The following is a 15,979-nucleotide window of genomic DNA, read 5'->3' on the forward strand; positions in this document are numbered from 1 at the left end:
CTGGCACATACACGGTGTCAGTCATCCTCGTTGTACTGTTGGGACTGAGAGGATGAACTTGCCAGAGCAGCACAAAAACAGAGGGCATGACGACTGGAGAAGGCAAACGTGTTATCAGGCAGCACTTATCAGGAATCGACACACAAAAAACTGAGTTCTATGAAATATTTTACCAAAAGAAACCAGCAACAGGGTTTGAGCCCGAACATTTTAAGAAAACTGGTTTGCAAAGAAGATGAAAAAAAAAAAATCTGGCTTTTTATATATTAAGTTGTGGTTTGATTTCTAGGAAGTGAAAGCAGTGAGGGGGTGGTGCTGAGGGCTTAGTTTCTTTGATGCACTTTGTAGGAGTTGGAGATGACAAACGGTGACTCAAACTTTCCACAAGCCCTGGATATATCACATGTGCTGGTGCATATGCTGTTTAGATGGTCAGTTTAGTGTCTCCAAACTCACAAAGAACAGTCCTCTTTGATGGGACTGCTGCAGGGTACATTGGATCAGTCGCAACGTCAACATTTGTATCTTAATTCTATGAGTAGAAAGAGCGTGGCAGACTTGACTGGTTGAGTGTTTTTATCCAGGTGCCACGACTAGAATCTGACCAAACCCAGCTGACTCTGTGTTTACTGAGATTTTGCAAACTAAAGTATGTCCCACACATAACGAATTATGATATATCATAATTCCATTGAAGTGGAGCTCCACTAACATGTAAAATATAGCATGAACCTTCAAGATTTGCCTCTTATTGAAACCAACCCCGTTTGTTGTTCTGTTGACAGACATTTTCTATCTTGGTCGTGGAAAGAGGACATTGCAAAATGAATCCAATAAAGAGAAAACATGGCAAAAGGAGAACTAGTTGTCAATTTAATACATTATTTTCCAAGTGCACCTCAGTGAGTATACAATGTATACTACATCCTCTAGGTTAGCATGAAGAGCTACATCTTACAGCCAGCTAGGTCGGAGACACGTCGGGCGTTCCCAGAGATGCTCTTTGCTGAACCAGCAAATTAAATACAAATGTCAACACCTGTACTACTACTAAAGACGTAAAACACCGTCACCATGTGCGTACAAATGTACACAGACATTGAACACATGTATTTTTAAAGCATTCATTTCTATATTGATGAATTATTCCTGCATGCGCAAACAAAGGCTTGTGTTAAGGCAGTGGATATGAGAGCCTCTGGTCCACTCTATTCTTCTTACTGCAGGTTCCCACTGTGGGATGACTTTGGTTCTCCTCACTTGTCCAGTGCCTTCGTCATCTCAGGAACAGCCTGAAGAGAAAACAGTGCAGAGACTTCAGAACTAGACATTCAACAAACACTTTACACCGACCGTTTATCAGGACGAAACTCACAGAATTGTAATTGCGCCAGTGTACTTTTAAATGAATCTCTTGTTAACTGCGCATTAAAAAATAAACTTTGACTTCTTTTAGGCATTTAGACTTTGTTAATTTTAAAGGGGAGGCATCTGGCCCATGAGTCAGCACACTGATAATATCAGCCGTGTAGCTTTAAATAAGAGTAGAAAATGATCCAAACGGCTTTCCTTGTGAGTCAAGCAACTTCACAAGAGGATCATCAGTCGCTGGGAGTTTGTCCGAGGTATCAATTGTCTATTCTGGGGTAAAGTAGAAAGCCCATCCATTTTAATCAGCTATCTGAGGAGTGATCACTTGTAAGGTGATCTCACCCTGCAGGTCAAAACTCTACTGCTGCTCATGGGGGGGGGGGGGGGGGCTAAATAAAACATGACCAACAGGACACACGTGAAAATATAAGCTACTAGCCTTTCACAAGCAGCACTTGGACTCTAGTGCTGCTTGTGCCAACACTCCTGGCTCACTCTGCCCAAGTACCAGCTAGATACAAGAACGCAACCAAGCGTGTAAGAAGCCTGGCAAGTAGAAGCTCAATACTAAACTGAAGCCCCCTTTCAAGTTAGATAGCTAGATAGATAGATAGAGCTCTCCTCTGATTAATTAAAGGACTTAATAATTCAACAGTTGCACATTTCCATTGGCTGGAATAAGGCATCGTGCAACATTTATCAGCGAGAAAGCAAACGTTTCACTCTGGTCCCCGAAGTCCGGCAGAAGGCGAGTGAGCGGCGGTTCTGACCGCAGTGACACGCCTCACCTTGAAAAGATCAGCGACCAAGCCGTAGTCGGCCACCTGGAAAATGGGAGCTTCTGGGTCCTTGTTGATGGCAACAATAATCTGAATAGAAAAATAAAAAACAGGTTTCTCTCAGTACGCAGAAGACAAAGGAACAAACTGTTAACAGCCTGTGTGTCATGCTTCAACAAAAGCAAACAAACTATGATCATTCAATAACCAGGAAAAAAAGAATTAGGCTTAAATGCAAAATGTCAACGAAACGTGATGATTTATGTTCTTAACTGCACACAATACAGAAGCATCCAACCATTGTATCACAGGGTAGGGCAACTCGAGAGCGTTAAGGTTACCGTATATCAGTTTACCTGAAATCTTAAAAAAATGGAATATTTTACTCCTATTATTCAAAATGCATAAGTTGTTAAGGGGAGGTCTATTCGTGTGACTTTACCTTGCTATCTTTCATTCCAGCCAGGTGTTGAATGGCTCCAGAGATACCGACAGCAATGTACAAATCCTGTGGACACGAACAGAAGACAAGCACACAAGTGTTACTCGATTGCAGACATGAAGTGTGACTGATGGCACAATGACCACAGTGTGCAAAGGGTCAGTACGCATATCTCCACCATCAGTGCCATATGAATATTTCAGTGCCTATTTAATGTTGCAGCTGAAGTCTCAGAAGAGCTCAAAGAAGCAACATATTCCTACGAGATTATGAACGGACACGCCATTCAAACTGAATCCTTATTAAACTATGTCCGTGGTCCATACTGTGTCTCCATTACATACATTTTAACACAATCATCTGAGAGTGGACAGACTGCTGTGGCGGAGAGTGACCAGCATTTTAAAACTGCCAAGCTGTTTCCAGCACACATCATTCAGAGACAAACAGCAGTTGAAACACACGATTCTAACGTCGACGGTACATTTTGTGACCAAATATTGAAAATTAATCAGCAGATGAGAGATTGTGTGTGTGTATATATACATACATACGTGTGTGTGTATATATATATACATACATACATACATACATACATGTGTGTATACATACATACATACATGCATACATACATGTGTGTATATATACACACATACATACATACATACATACACATATACAAATCTGAATACACAACATTTAAGATTTGGGGGGATAAACTATGATTATCATCTTGTCATAACATTTGGAAAATCTAATTTGGACACTCTGGCCGGGCCGCCGCTCTGCCCAGACATCCACTGCACTCTGCTTTAATGGATCAGCTAAATCATTTAGGGCCCTAAATGTGCCATCAAGTCCATTTTGCCGGCCTAATGTGTGGATAATTAGAGCCGGGGTAACCCGGCTGAGTCACATAATGGACCTTTTCTTTTTCTTTTTTTAAAGGGCAGAGCAGCCACCCAGATCGTACTGGATTGCAACCGCTCTGTGTAATGGTAAACAGGTATTTGTCAAAAGCAACAGATTTTGACCCCAACTGTTGAAATTTAGCTTTTTTTTTTTTTTTTTTTTTTTAATGTTTCGTTGATTACGTCACTTCAGAGAAAGAAACAAAACGTACCGGTGCTACAATCTTGCCCGTCTGTCCAACCTGCATGTCATTGGGGACGTACCCAGCATCCACTGCTGCTCTGGATGCACCAACTGGAAAAAGATTATGCTGCAATTTAAACTCTTTATAAGTAAAGAAAAAAAGTAAGGTTATAAATAACAAAATGAATTTTACCTGCAGCATTCATCTTGTCAGCCAGGTCATACAGCAGCTTGAAGTTCTCTCCACTCTTCAAGCCTCTCCCTAGGAGAAGGAAACGCTATTAGTCTGCTTTGTGAAAGAAAACTGAAGAAGCACACAAGCTAATGAATTCACAACAAACAAACAGTGGCACTGCAAACAAATGGCCGACGTTGCTTTGGACCTAATGAGTGATTCAGGACACAATCTGATGTCTCACCTCCTGACACCACAACTTTAGCGCTGGTCAGATCCGGGCGGTCGCTCTTTGTGAGATTCTGTTCCAGCCACTCAGAAACTCCAGCGGGAGAAGAAGCAGCAACTACAGATCAGTCATGAGAGGATCATTGTGTTAAAATGAACAAATAACATTTGAAGTTGTTTCTTTTTCAACAACACTTTGACAGAATATCTTTGCATATCTACTGTACCATCTTCTGATGTAGCACTTCCTCCCTCTGTTGAAGCCGCCTCAAAGGCCGTCCCTCTGACCGTGAAGATCTTCACCGACTCGTTACATTTCACTGTGCTGAGAGCATTTCCTGTACAATCAAAATAGTATTAACATGCCATATTTAAAAAGCACAGACATTAATACAAACTTGCCAGAGTTAAATCCGGTTGCAAAACAATTAGCAGAGTTCATCTGCATCATATTAAATGTGTACCTAATCCAGGTAACCTGATTTAACACATCTTTTGAAGTGAACATGCGTTTTTAAAAAGGGCTTACCGGCATAAATTGTTCTGACAAACGTGTCTGGAGACTTGATCTCAATAATATCGGAAACTGGAGCAACATCCAACTTGGCAGCCACTCTGGGAAGCAGGTTCTGGTGAAAGAAATGGTGACTAAGCGTAAGCAGGGAACTATGCAATGATCAACGTTGATGAAGAATGAAGAGAAAGAAGGACTGCAGTTCATTGGCTGATAGACAGACAAATGTAATATTTAGAAAAATTAAGATATTTGAAGCAGGCGCTTAAAACTTTTGGTAGAAAAGAAACTCATCTCAACGAGGCCATGAGAGAAGAAATTCATTTCTATGACTTTTTGATAACTGATTATAGAATTATTTTTTATGACATGCTGGACTGTGCATTTTTTGCAAATAATTGTATGATCTTTTTATGATGTACTATACAATAACTTTACATGGCATACATTAGTCACTTTTTTATGAATTACATACATTTACTATACTTTTTATGTCATATTACAAAATAAGACAACATGCACAATAAACAAAGTTTGGCCAGGATAATTGTGTAGTGAAAACATGATGTTCTTTCAACATGTACAGGAATCCCTCTCCGTTACTTACCTTTCCGAAGGCAGAAGCACCGGCACATATGTGGGTGAAATTGAATTGCTTTTGAGTTTCCAGGATAAGCGGAGTCAACTCCTCTGAAGAAAAAAAATAAATCAGATATCAATACAAATGATTGCTGCTGAGCCAGTTCTAGACAACTTGAACATACGAGTATGGATCAAATGAAAAACAAACTCCCCTCCCTCTTTTACTACTCCCGAGATGCCCTTGAGCACTACATCAACCAGCTGTTAACATGAAATCGCTTGTTGCTAAAAAACAGACATGTTCGGTTTATATTTGCTCTGTGGGTGTAAGTTAACTTACAATAGGTGTCACATACCTGGCAGGGAACCTTTGTAAGAGTCATGTTGAGCAACCAGAACCTTATTCACACCTTTGACTTGTCTGATTTGCTCTACAACCTGAAAAGACAGAAAAAAAATGTTTTTATTTATCCATACGTCAATGCGGTACGGCGATGCCAAAATAACAGCCCTTGAGCAGGTCAGTGTAAAAAGTGTTGCCTACCTGTGCACAGTTTGTTCCAGCAACCAGACAAGACACCTCACCACCAAGCTTACTGGCAGCAGTGATGGCATTGAGTGTGATCGGGGTCAGTTTCTCATTGTTGTGCTCTGCAATCACCAAGGTGCTTTGAAACCTTTGGAGAACACCAGCCTGTTGGAGAAAATGTCAACATCTCAGTATTAAATACATTTATGAGCCAGTAAAACCAACGATCTGGCGGTGTGTGTTTGTCTAGGATTTGGAGGCATTACTAGTGGAAGTGTACAGTTAGCTTAGTGTGAAATCTAATTGTCACAGGGCAACAGTACAACCTTTGAAGCTGCTGCATCAGGTTGTGTGACAGTGAAACAGGATAATACCAGCTTCTTCTGCACATGACTGTGCACCAGCAGTTGATGAAGGTCATTTAAATCAAGTCAAACAAATAACACATGCAATCCCACACGCTGGGTTACTTAATGAGCTGTTAAAGTATATACTGCTACACACAGGAGATGCAATGCTTTAGGTAACACTTTAGTATCACCCGCTGCGTCAATGACAGTCTCACAGTTTCGTAACTGCTGTTTGACGTTGGTTTCATAAATGCTAGGCTAGCTGTGCTAACACCAGTTAGCACTAGCTCTAACACAAAACCTGCAAAACGTTGCTATATTCTTGCAACATCACAATGTGTATATACTGTTGTGGTCAAAACAAGTCACACAACGCTGTCGCACACAAATTGAGAAAAAATACCGCGGTTTGTCAGACGAGCACGCGTCTGAAGTAGTTAGCAACTGCAGCAATAACAAACCAACAAGTAAGCTAGTTTTCTACTGTGCTGGTGCGAGAACATATCAATGCATTGTCTATATATGTTATTAAGGTATAACCGTCACCCCCTTACCAACTGCTTCAGGCTTGTTTTGTTGAACGCTCTGTTCATCTTGGACCCTTCAGACTGCTTGCTTCTCAGGTGCAGAAACAAATCTGTGTCAAAGGTAACCTGACGTAAGCTTTAAGGTCTCGCGACATCGACGAAAACGACAACTTCCGGTCACTCTCAAAAGCGCTTGCAAACAATTATTTCAAAATAAAGAGCAGGTTGAAGCTTTATTATTACAAGTTTAACATATGGAAACATTCGCGATTCATTGATTCGTGAGAGTCATAACAAGGTATTTTAGAGTTGATATTTTTTCTCAATTTGTCCCTCAGAGACAAAATAAAGTAGGAAGACACTTTAAACTAAAGCCTATTTTCCAATTCCTATTTTAATCATAGTGTAACTGTTAGTGTAATATATATGTCGAATAAGTACATTCAATCCGGTAACAAGTACGGACCAAAAAAAAAAAAATTGAATAAATAATGCTAAATATTAGAACCCTATATTTAGTTTAATATGTTCATGAAAAAAACTATATTTTTTTCTGTGTAGAACGATACTATTTTGTTGATTTTACAATCATTATCTCAACGTATACATTCAAGCCCACGTCAATGGGTGCTGTAGGCTATTTAATCGATGTGTTAAACATACAAATAGAATATTTAGCAAAACAAAACCCACAAAAACATGTACGTTTTTTCTGGTCTATTGAATCTGATCGTACATTTTATTCAACTGCTTTAATATCAGGCATAAAACACGTTGTATTTTGGCTGTGTGACTCAATCACTACTTCTTTCTGTCTCTTTTATTCTAACAGAGTCTTGTGTATGTGAGAGAACTGAATAGCCATCCTTCGGGTCCTTATTTATTGTGGGCAGGACTTTATCAATCACAAATATATGAAAGCTCAGGTGTACGAATTTATGGATAATCCATACGGAAAAGAAGAAAAAAAATCTATTTCTAGATCTTAAATTGTGCAGTTTATTGACGCTCGGTGGATCGAAGATCTCTATGTGATATTTTATCCAGTAGAGGGCTCTCTACAGTAGCGTGAGACTATTGGTTAACTATCAAACTTAAACAGCATTAAAAAAACATAATAATAAAGTTAGTATTAAATAAAATAATTAATTAAATAGTGTTTAGAATAAATATCAGACTGTAATAATAATAATAGTGAAATTATTACAAATAATAATAATGCTAGTAGGTATTATCATTATTAATATTATTATACAAATAGGATAATGTTCATAATTTATAGCAGTAACAAAATCTTGAACAGTGATATTAAACATTTTCCAAGTTCAACTCTGTATTTTAGTGGGAATCCAAACAACATATGATTGTTTGCACACACAAAAACACAATATCTAAGTAACAAGAATATTGACACGGATACGTTTACAATAAACAATACGTCAGCCCATAAGGAAATATTAAGAGAATGGGATATACCAAAATAAATGACAACAACAGCTTATCTCACACTCACAACCTAATTGCACTGTGAGTTAACAGGGGAATTGCTTTCACTTCAGGAAATAGAGATAGCAGCGCTGTGGGACAAAAGATGGATTAAAAAAAATTCACAGCCAGTCCAAAGAGACAAAAGGAAAAAAAGAGCAGGGGTCCAGGAGGAGATTTGCATGGCACCCTCTCCCCGGACCAACAGAGGTCCAGGTTTGCAGACGTCACTGGTCGAGGATCTTTGTTTTCTCTCCACCTCTCGGTGGAGGAATACAAGTTTATCATCCAGCCAGGGACGGGACGGTCTCCTCTACCGCTCCTCTCCTCCATCTATCGGCTTGCACTGGGCTATTTCTCCTGTATGGTGGATATCCGGCTCAATACTTCTTTCTTGGATGATATGGGGGATCATTCAAAAAGTAAGTTATTTCTCTCTCTCTACTCCTTTTTTTTGTCATTCCGGGGTTTTGTTATGAGTTTTTAAATTTCCTTTTAAGACGTATCCGGGGTATAGTCTCTTAAATGTAATGACTAATTGCTCGATTAATTTCGGCATTTGCAGAATAATATCGAAACCGCAACTAAGGTATGATCAACTGACCTGCCCTAACGAAAAGTATACACGAATATATATATGTATAAGGATATTAGCCCATATCTATATATATATGGGCTAATATCCTTATAAACTTATATCGTGTGGTGCTTGGTGATATTTTTAGCTCCTGTTGCGTCATTATAATAAGTCTGTAATATTCGTGGAAGAACTCTGATGTTTGTTGTGATACGCGCAAAGATTTTCTCCCCTTAAGGTGGAGGGGTGAAGGGGGTTTAAGGGATGTCATGGGGATTAAAAGAGCTCGCACAGTGTTGCATTAATGCATTCCGCTCCTCACACAGAGAAGTCGGGAATCGCAATGTGTGTGGGCTGTGGAAGTCAGATACACGACCAGTACATCCTGAGAGTCTCCCCGGACCTGGAATGGCATGCAGCCTGTCTCAAGTGTGCAGAGTGCAGCCAGTACCTGGACGAGACCTGCACTTGCTTCGTCCGAGACGGAAAGACTTACTGTAAAAGAGATTATGCAAGGTAGAGTGCAACTTTCAGGATTTTTTTGTACTCTCCTAAATTTCAGAGACCATGTGTTGGGTTGTTGAAAAGAAAGTGTTATTTATAAAGGATATACAGGGGGCACCTGAGATGAGATAAATCATAATCTCATCATGATAATGGCAATTTCAATGGCAAATGTGCAGGGTGTAAATGAAAGTGGGCGAAATTGTGCGTCATGAACTACAAACCTGAATAAGATCTGTGTTGCAGGCATTCAGATTTGTGTTCTTTTTCCTGATTATTATATCAGCTCGCAACTTTTTTGCGCTTCTGTTGATTGGAACGTGCTCTGAGATCAACGTCAGATTCGTTTAGCCTGCAACATTTTAGGGCTACTGCATGAGACCAATGTATAGTCTCCATGCTCCCTTTCAGGTTATTTGGCATCAAATGTGCAAAGTGTAACATGGGCTTCTGCAGCAGCGACCTGGTGATGAGAGCTCGGGACAATGTGTATCACATGGAGTGTTTTCGGTGCTCGGTTTGCAGCCGTCACCTCCTGCCGGGGGACGAGTTCTCTCTGCGGGACGACGAGTTGCTGTGTCGGGCGGATCACGGCTTGCTCGCGGACCGGGCCCCTGCAGACAGCCCACTCAGCCCGGGGAACATCCATACCAGACAGCTGCACATCTCCGGTAGCCTACAAACTGATTTATTATGAACCTATAAAAGTAACACAGTACACCAGAAAATGATCTGCATAAAATCGTGCATGCTATAACCTATTATTATAATTATTATAATTATTGTTATTGTCATCAGTATTATTATTATTATTATTATGTACATTCTGACTTCCAAAAGTATTGCCATTTTCTAGGCAAAATTTAAACAGTCGACTAAATATTAATATTTTGTGTGCATCGGCCAACAAAAAAAGATTCAATATAATTTACAATTTAATTTTTTTAAATGTGTAGTAGTTGACGTTTAAAATGACGGCAGTGACTTACAGACGCCTAACAATATTTGGTGCAATATTTATTGTTTTCAATTTCATAAACTACAGCCGGTGATAGGCTACTTGTAAATCTAAGCTATGTGTTACTTTAATTTCTTCATTTAAGTTTATAATTCCTCCGACATAAAACATTTTTTCTGTTTATTTTTAAGTTTCAAATTTATTTTTTCTCCTTTTTCCAGAACCTGTTTCTGTCCGACATCCTCCTCATCACCGGAACCACGTCCACAAGCAGTCCGAGAAGACCACTCGGATCCGGACGGTGCTGAACGAGAAGCAGCTCCACACCCTGCGGACCTGCTACAACGCCAACCCGCGACCGGACGCTCTGATGAAGGAGCAGCTGGTGGAGATGACCAGCCTGAGCCCCAGGGTGATCCGCGTCTGGTTTCAGAACAAGCGCTGCAAAGACAAGAAGAGGATCATCTTCTTGAAGCAGATGCAATCACAGCAGCACAGCGAAAAAACCGTGAGTTATGTTGTGTTTTTTTATATTTTCATGGCATGAACAAATGATGCTTTATTCTAGACCCGTTTCTCATTTCAAAGGCCCAATTGATCTTGGGCAACACCTGCTTATTTAAGCATATTTTCTAATGTGCTTAATAACTTACTGTCATTCATATGTTCTAATGTGCTTAATAACTTACTGGCATGCACTCACTATTGCCCCGTACAACTTGATAAAATTCTCCACTGGTTTAAAAAAAAAAAAAAAAAAATCAACAAAGGTTGTATTCAAGATAATGTTCATGTTCAAATGTGTCGCCACACATTATCTCGATAAGATAAAGACAGAAATAATTAAATGACAGTACTGCTGGAGAGAAACCACAGCAGAAAACATAAACATATTGACTGATTGTTGTGGATACAACATACATAAAATAAAATGATTTGTCAAACAACTCTTAAAAACAGGAGGTTGTTTTTCCATTTTTTTAAATTCCATATCATTTTAAATATACAGGTGGTATATTTTCATGAATCAGAAAATAATTGTCAATTTAGTTAGTCTACTGAACTGAAATATTTTGAAATTGAAAAAGAATTGCATGTTTTGCAGAGCTGACCACATTGAACCCAATGTATCCTTTAACTGTTGCAAAATTAGGTTTAGACTATTTTACAGGCTCATATAAACTTAATGTGCTTTCTAACAGTTGTAAGGCTATAGTTAATGATCACAATTAAATATTTTTGTGCACGTTTGTTGTTGCTGAAAAATGGCTGTCCTTCATAATGACAAAAAAATATGATTTTTATTGGTGTGGCTGAACAGCAGAATGTATTCAATGCATGGCCAATATTTGGGTCGAACTAACTGTTTCGTTGCTCTTGTAGAATCTGCAGGGCCTGACAGGCACACCTCTGGTGGCAGGTAGTCCTATCCGGCACGACAACACCGTGCAAGGGAATCCTGTGGAGGTGCAAACCTACCAGCCACCGTGGAAAACCCTCAGCGACTTCGCCCTGCAGAGCGACCTGGACCAGCCCGCTTTCCAACAGCTGGTAGGATGACATTCAGAATATATATTTAAAATAAATTATAGGCCTTTTAAAATAATACAAAGGGACTGATATGCTTACATTCGTAGAGAGAGAGAGAGAGAGAGAGAGAGAGAGAGAGAGAGAGAGAGAGAGAGAGAGAGAGAGAGAGAGAGAGAGAGAGAGAGAGAGAGAGAGAGAGAGAGAGGAAACAGAAGGATTTACTAAACTTCAATCATATCCAATAATAATTCAGACATGGTCATAGGGCAGTTTTGTGATGATGATGATGATAATGATTATGATGAGGATGATGATAGCCTTCATTAAGTTAAAAAAAAACAACGCTTAGAATTAGAGAGAATTCTTTAATCTATAACGCCTTTAATTTCCAAAATATTCAAGTGCAAACTGTTGATCAACCTTGTGTATGGGCTCCATGGGTCACTTGCTGATGTGGTCTCGTGCACAAGACCGATACGGTGATTTGTATTGGTATGTTTTAATAGATAGGCCTGATACTTGAAAAAAGAAAATAAATGTATCCATTGCTCTGGTCATGCGCACATTCACATGTTGACATATATATCTGTGGGCACGTGAGAAGTTTTGCACCAGCAGAGAGAGAGAATCTGTCTCTCAATCCTTTTTTTGTTGATCTGACTCCTTCGGTTTCCTTCGGCAGGTGTCTTTCTCTGAGTCGGGCTCCCTGGGCAACTCCTCGGGCAGTGATGTGACCTCACTCTCGTCCCAGTTACCGGACACACCGAACAGCATGGTGCCGAGTCCAGTCGACACGTGAAGAGTCCTCGAGGTCAGCTGGAGCCCCCGAGCGCGCGCCCGCGCCCTCTGCAGGGGACGCGCAGAGACCTCAGTGACAATCAATCAAAGAAAAACGAATTAAAGGACCAGGATGGATTATGCTCGAGGATACATTCAGGTTGCCGACTGGAGGATGGGAGGTCTGACTATTCTTTTTAAATTTAGGCATTTTAGCTCACTGTCTTGCTCAAGGATACTTCGGCAGGACTCACAGCTGTTGATGGACATTATGGGCTTATGGGACCTTCTACCATGATGCCAATGCCTGAACTGGCCATAACGTGGTGAATGTGTAACGGGATTCAAACACGCTGTCCTGTAATGGACGTCTGAAGGTTACAATATGTTTGTCAGGAACCAAACTGTGTAGATGTGCATGTTTTGTTTCAATATCGACTCTTGTAAATTAAGGAAACAGATGAGATGCGCATTGTTGGCGTTTTCGCCAGAAAATAAGTTATTAATATTTATTATGACGACAGACATAGCCGATCTTATCAATAAAAACATACTTTGAACTGATTATTGCATGCACAATTCCATTTGTTCTGTAAACCACAAGATCTTTTTTATAATTATAGTCGGCAAAATAAATCAGTTTTTAAGTGAATTGAAAAGCAATTGGTGCTTATAATGCTTGACACTGTTTGAAGTGCTGGAGGTCCCCTGTTTAGAAAATTCAACTTCTTAGGCTGTAAGACGGCCTAAAGCTCATATAATAAATGGTTAAATGTGCACGTTTGGGCAATCAGAAATGAAATATTAAGGTATTACAAATGTTCAGTTGCCCACATTTGTGGGTGCCGTTCTCTGTCTGTAAACAGTAGTTCCCAACCCCTGAGCAGCCTATGGCCCTGCTTATAGGCCTGCTCAATTTCTGAGCCAAGTGGATGAGTGACTGATGGCTGACAAGATATTATTACGCATTTGGCCCACGTGTCATAGGTCACTGAATCAGACACAATGGGCGGAGGTCTGAGTTCGTGCCCTCATATGATTTTCTATCTTCTTCATTTAAAAATAAAATAAAAATCAAAGCCTCCAGCCGCCAGAGTCGATATTTACCGCAGATTTTGCATAATATCTGGTTCCCGTCATAGTGATAAAACGATCAAATTGGTCTTATTTAGACAAATGTCACAGTGCCATACCAACCTGAGGCCCATGGTAACAAGTCTAGACAGAGGACAGGCAGCGGCGGCCGCTTATCTGCATCTGGCATCACCCGCAAAGGATACACTGAATGGACCCAAAACAAAACGCGTAGCCGCGCAGCGCTGACGGGACTCCCAGCCTGCGGACGCATCCTGGCGTGTCTTGAGTTTATTTTCATTCCTGTAGGAATCCTGAACGGCAAATAGCCGCTGGACAAGAGAGCACGCAGGTCAAGCCGGGACTGACACACTACACCTCAACAATTTGTTGGGGAGGATCGCCTTTATCAGTGAGGGAAGTGCAGTCTCATTGAAATTCTAAATCCTGTTAAGTCTTTAAGACATGCTGATATAGGCTGTAACAACTTCAAACTGCGAGTGCAACTGTAGCAACAATACACTCATTAGAAAAATACAAGACTGGGCTAAACATCACAAATCATTTAAAAATAAGCACACAGGTTATCTGAATTTATATAGTTATATGTTTATACTTAACACATTAAACGGCTCCCAAATGTTCAACATCTGCCTTTAATCTAAAACTGGACAAGCTGGATGAAAGTTCCAGCAGTTTCACACTGTGGGAAATGTTTTGTGAATATAACTTTTGTTTTCATTCTCAACAAATCCCTTTAGCCCGTTCCTAAATATTACCTGAACCTGCTGGTTGATTGTCATGTAGGGGCCGCACTGATGATGTCGTGATGAACCATTGGGAATAAAACAACTTGATCACGATTTTAATGTAGATATGCCAATTAATAAACTTCCAATAAATACTTGCAGAAGAAGATGGCTTCCTCTTAAACCTGAGCAATCTGTTTATGAGGAATTCAAGAGCGTGAAAGTACATTTAAAACAAATTCCTATATATTCACGTTTCTTTAAGATTCAATCATCAAATTTGTTTCTATGAATTGCATTTGTCCATATCTAAATTAGGAGATCGTCAATATTCAAGTTCATGAGGGTGTAACTGACAGAGTCACCACCCTTTGTTGTATGTTACTCATGAGATCAATTTAACTCTGTAAAGTTTACACGGAATAAAATAGAATGACAACAAAATATAGCCATTAGTATTTTATTTGACATGAAGGTAAATAACTCAATAAATTATATTAATTTGTAAGTTTGCCTCCTAACAGAGATAAAGAAGAGACAAAGATGTGAACTTGAAAAAGATCATTCTGAGCTGGCAATCAAGGCATGCCATGCCTGTAACTGACATCATGTAGACTAGAAATAACATTCTGGCCATTCACATTCAAACATGAGACAAATATAATAAATTAACACAAACAGTATTCATGAAACACTTGTCAAACGATAAATTACAGTATAAGTAAATATTTCAGATTTAGATGGTCCCTGCTTTGAACTGGATCTTTTTTATCTACAACAGGGACACAAAGATAAACAAATGGCTTGTATAGATATTAAATGGAATAGCTGTGCATGTGTTCTAACTGCAATGAACAATGAAGACATTTTGTGCAAATAATCATAAACATCAAACTGATTTCAAAGAAATCAAAACAGATAAACCAACATATGATAAGGCTTCACGATCTTTACAACTGACAAAGTCTGAAGAACATATTTGCTCGTGTGCAGACTTAAAATTGTGGAAAAAAGAGAAAAAAAAAACAAAAAACCACAAATAAGTCCACATCTCATGTTTCTTCTGAAATGTTCATACTGTGCTTATCCATTCCGAGGACAGGATGCATCACTCTTCCTGCTTCTTGAGAAAGAACTGCAGCGCTGAGTCCCACTGGTCTCTTGGAAAGCGGTTAGACAACTCGCAGTAATCCAGCAGCTGGGAAACTTTACACAGAGAGAGAAGAACAACTTCATTATATAACGGGAGTCCAACAGCAATCCTTCTAAATCCATCAGAAAGCAACCAATGTGCGAAGATAAATTTGTCAGTCACAAGACTACTATTAATCATATTCCAGATCGATTGGGTAACCTTCATGTCTGCTCTGAGGCAACGCCTTCTTTAAAACAGTCAACTATCCTTTAGAATTAAAAATATGAAATATAATTCAATTCATCCAAATTCTTGTATTGCATTTGATACATTTATCAGAATAACTTACCGACGGGCTTTATTTTGTTGTCTGAATCTTTCACATTTGCAGCACAGTCCTAGAAGAGTTAACACCAGCATTAGTACGATAACCGTAGTAGTGTTAACCGACTCCAGGTACCAGTAGTGTTGTGTGTGTGTGTGCAATTTAATTGGTCTTATCTAAAATAATTAAAACCTTCCAGTCAGAAAAAAAAATACAAATAATGTGATTTAAAAGTTGGCACTACATCTCAATGTATTTTCTCATAAAAAAATA

The 15,979-nt window shown here is 39.4% G+C and overlaps 3 protein-coding genes across 4 annotated transcripts in view; 1 reads left to right on the forward strand and 2 right to left on the reverse strand.

Moving 5' to 3' along the window:
* Positions 1-859: 859 nt before the first annotated feature.
* Positions 860-6,742, reverse strand: etfa (electron transfer flavoprotein subunit alpha). The gene is made up of 12 exons (XM_079279859.1): positions 6,620-6,742; positions 5,731-5,880; positions 5,543-5,624; positions 5,212-5,294; positions 4,620-4,719; positions 4,318-4,428; positions 4,107-4,208; positions 3,881-3,949; positions 3,716-3,798; positions 2,593-2,658; positions 2,160-2,240; positions 860-1,292 (listed from the first exon to the last, which is right to left on the reverse strand). Exons 1-12 carry the CDS (start codon positions 6,656-6,658, stop codon positions 1,257-1,259), a joined length of 1,002 nt encoding a protein of 333 aa, XP_079135985.1. The 5' UTR covers positions 6,659-6,742; the 3' UTR covers positions 860-1,256.
* Positions 6,743-8,374: 1,632 nt separating this feature from the next.
* isl2a (ISL LIM homeobox 2a) lies at positions 8,375-13,043 on the forward strand. The gene is made up of 6 exons (XM_079269755.1): positions 8,375-8,499; positions 8,981-9,170; positions 9,570-9,829; positions 10,338-10,624; positions 11,500-11,667; positions 12,329-13,043. The coding sequence occupies exons 1-6, from the start codon at positions 8,442-8,444 to the stop codon at positions 12,443-12,445; spliced, it is 1,080 nt and encodes a 359-aa protein (XP_079125881.1). The 5' UTR covers positions 8,375-8,441; the 3' UTR covers positions 12,446-13,043.
* Positions 13,044-14,692: 1,649 nt separating this feature from the next.
* scaper (S-phase cyclin A-associated protein in the ER) overlaps positions 14,693-15,979 on the reverse strand; it is a 53,960-nt gene continuing 52,673 nt past the window's right edge. For both annotated transcript variants that reach the window (XM_079287395.1, XM_079287394.1), the window contains 2 exons: positions 15,731-15,779; positions 14,693-15,452 (listed from right to left, as the gene is read on the reverse strand). In XM_079287395.1, the coding sequence (XP_079143521.1) occupies positions 15,355-15,452; positions 15,731-15,779 (147 nt within the window). In that variant the 3' untranslated portion in view covers positions 14,693-15,354. The remainder of the gene's footprint in view (positions 15,453-15,730; positions 15,780-15,979) is intronic.

The sequence above is a fragment of the Melanostigma gelatinosum genome (assembly GCF_949748355.1).
Source record: "Melanostigma gelatinosum genome assembly, chromosome: 1".
NCBI lineage: Eukaryota > Metazoa > Chordata > Actinopteri > Perciformes > Zoarcidae > Melanostigma > Melanostigma gelatinosum.

Coding starts and splice junctions, on each gene's coding strand:
- etfa (XM_079279859.1), bottom strand. CDS start 6,658: ATGAACAGAGCGTTCAACAAAACAAGCCTGAAGCAGTTG. Junction 5,881..6,619: donor AAACAAGCCTGAAGCAGTTG/GTAAGGGGGTGA, acceptor TTTCTCCAACAG/GCTGGTGTTCTCCAAAGGTT. Junction 5,625..5,730: donor CTGGAACAAACTGTGCACAG/GTAGGCAACACT, acceptor CTGTCTTTTCAG/GTTGTAGAGCAAATCAGACA.
- isl2a (XM_079269755.1), top strand. CDS start 8,442: ATGGTGGATATCCGGCTCAATACTTCTTTCTTGGATGATATGGGGGAT. Junction 9,830..10,337: donor CAGACAGCTGCACATCTCCG/GTAGCCTACAAA, acceptor TCCTTTTTCCAG/AACCTGTTTCTGTCCGACAT. Junction 11,668..12,328: donor AGCCCGCTTTCCAACAGCTG/GTAGGATGACAT, acceptor TTCCTTCGGCAG/GTGTCTTTCTCTGAGTCGGG.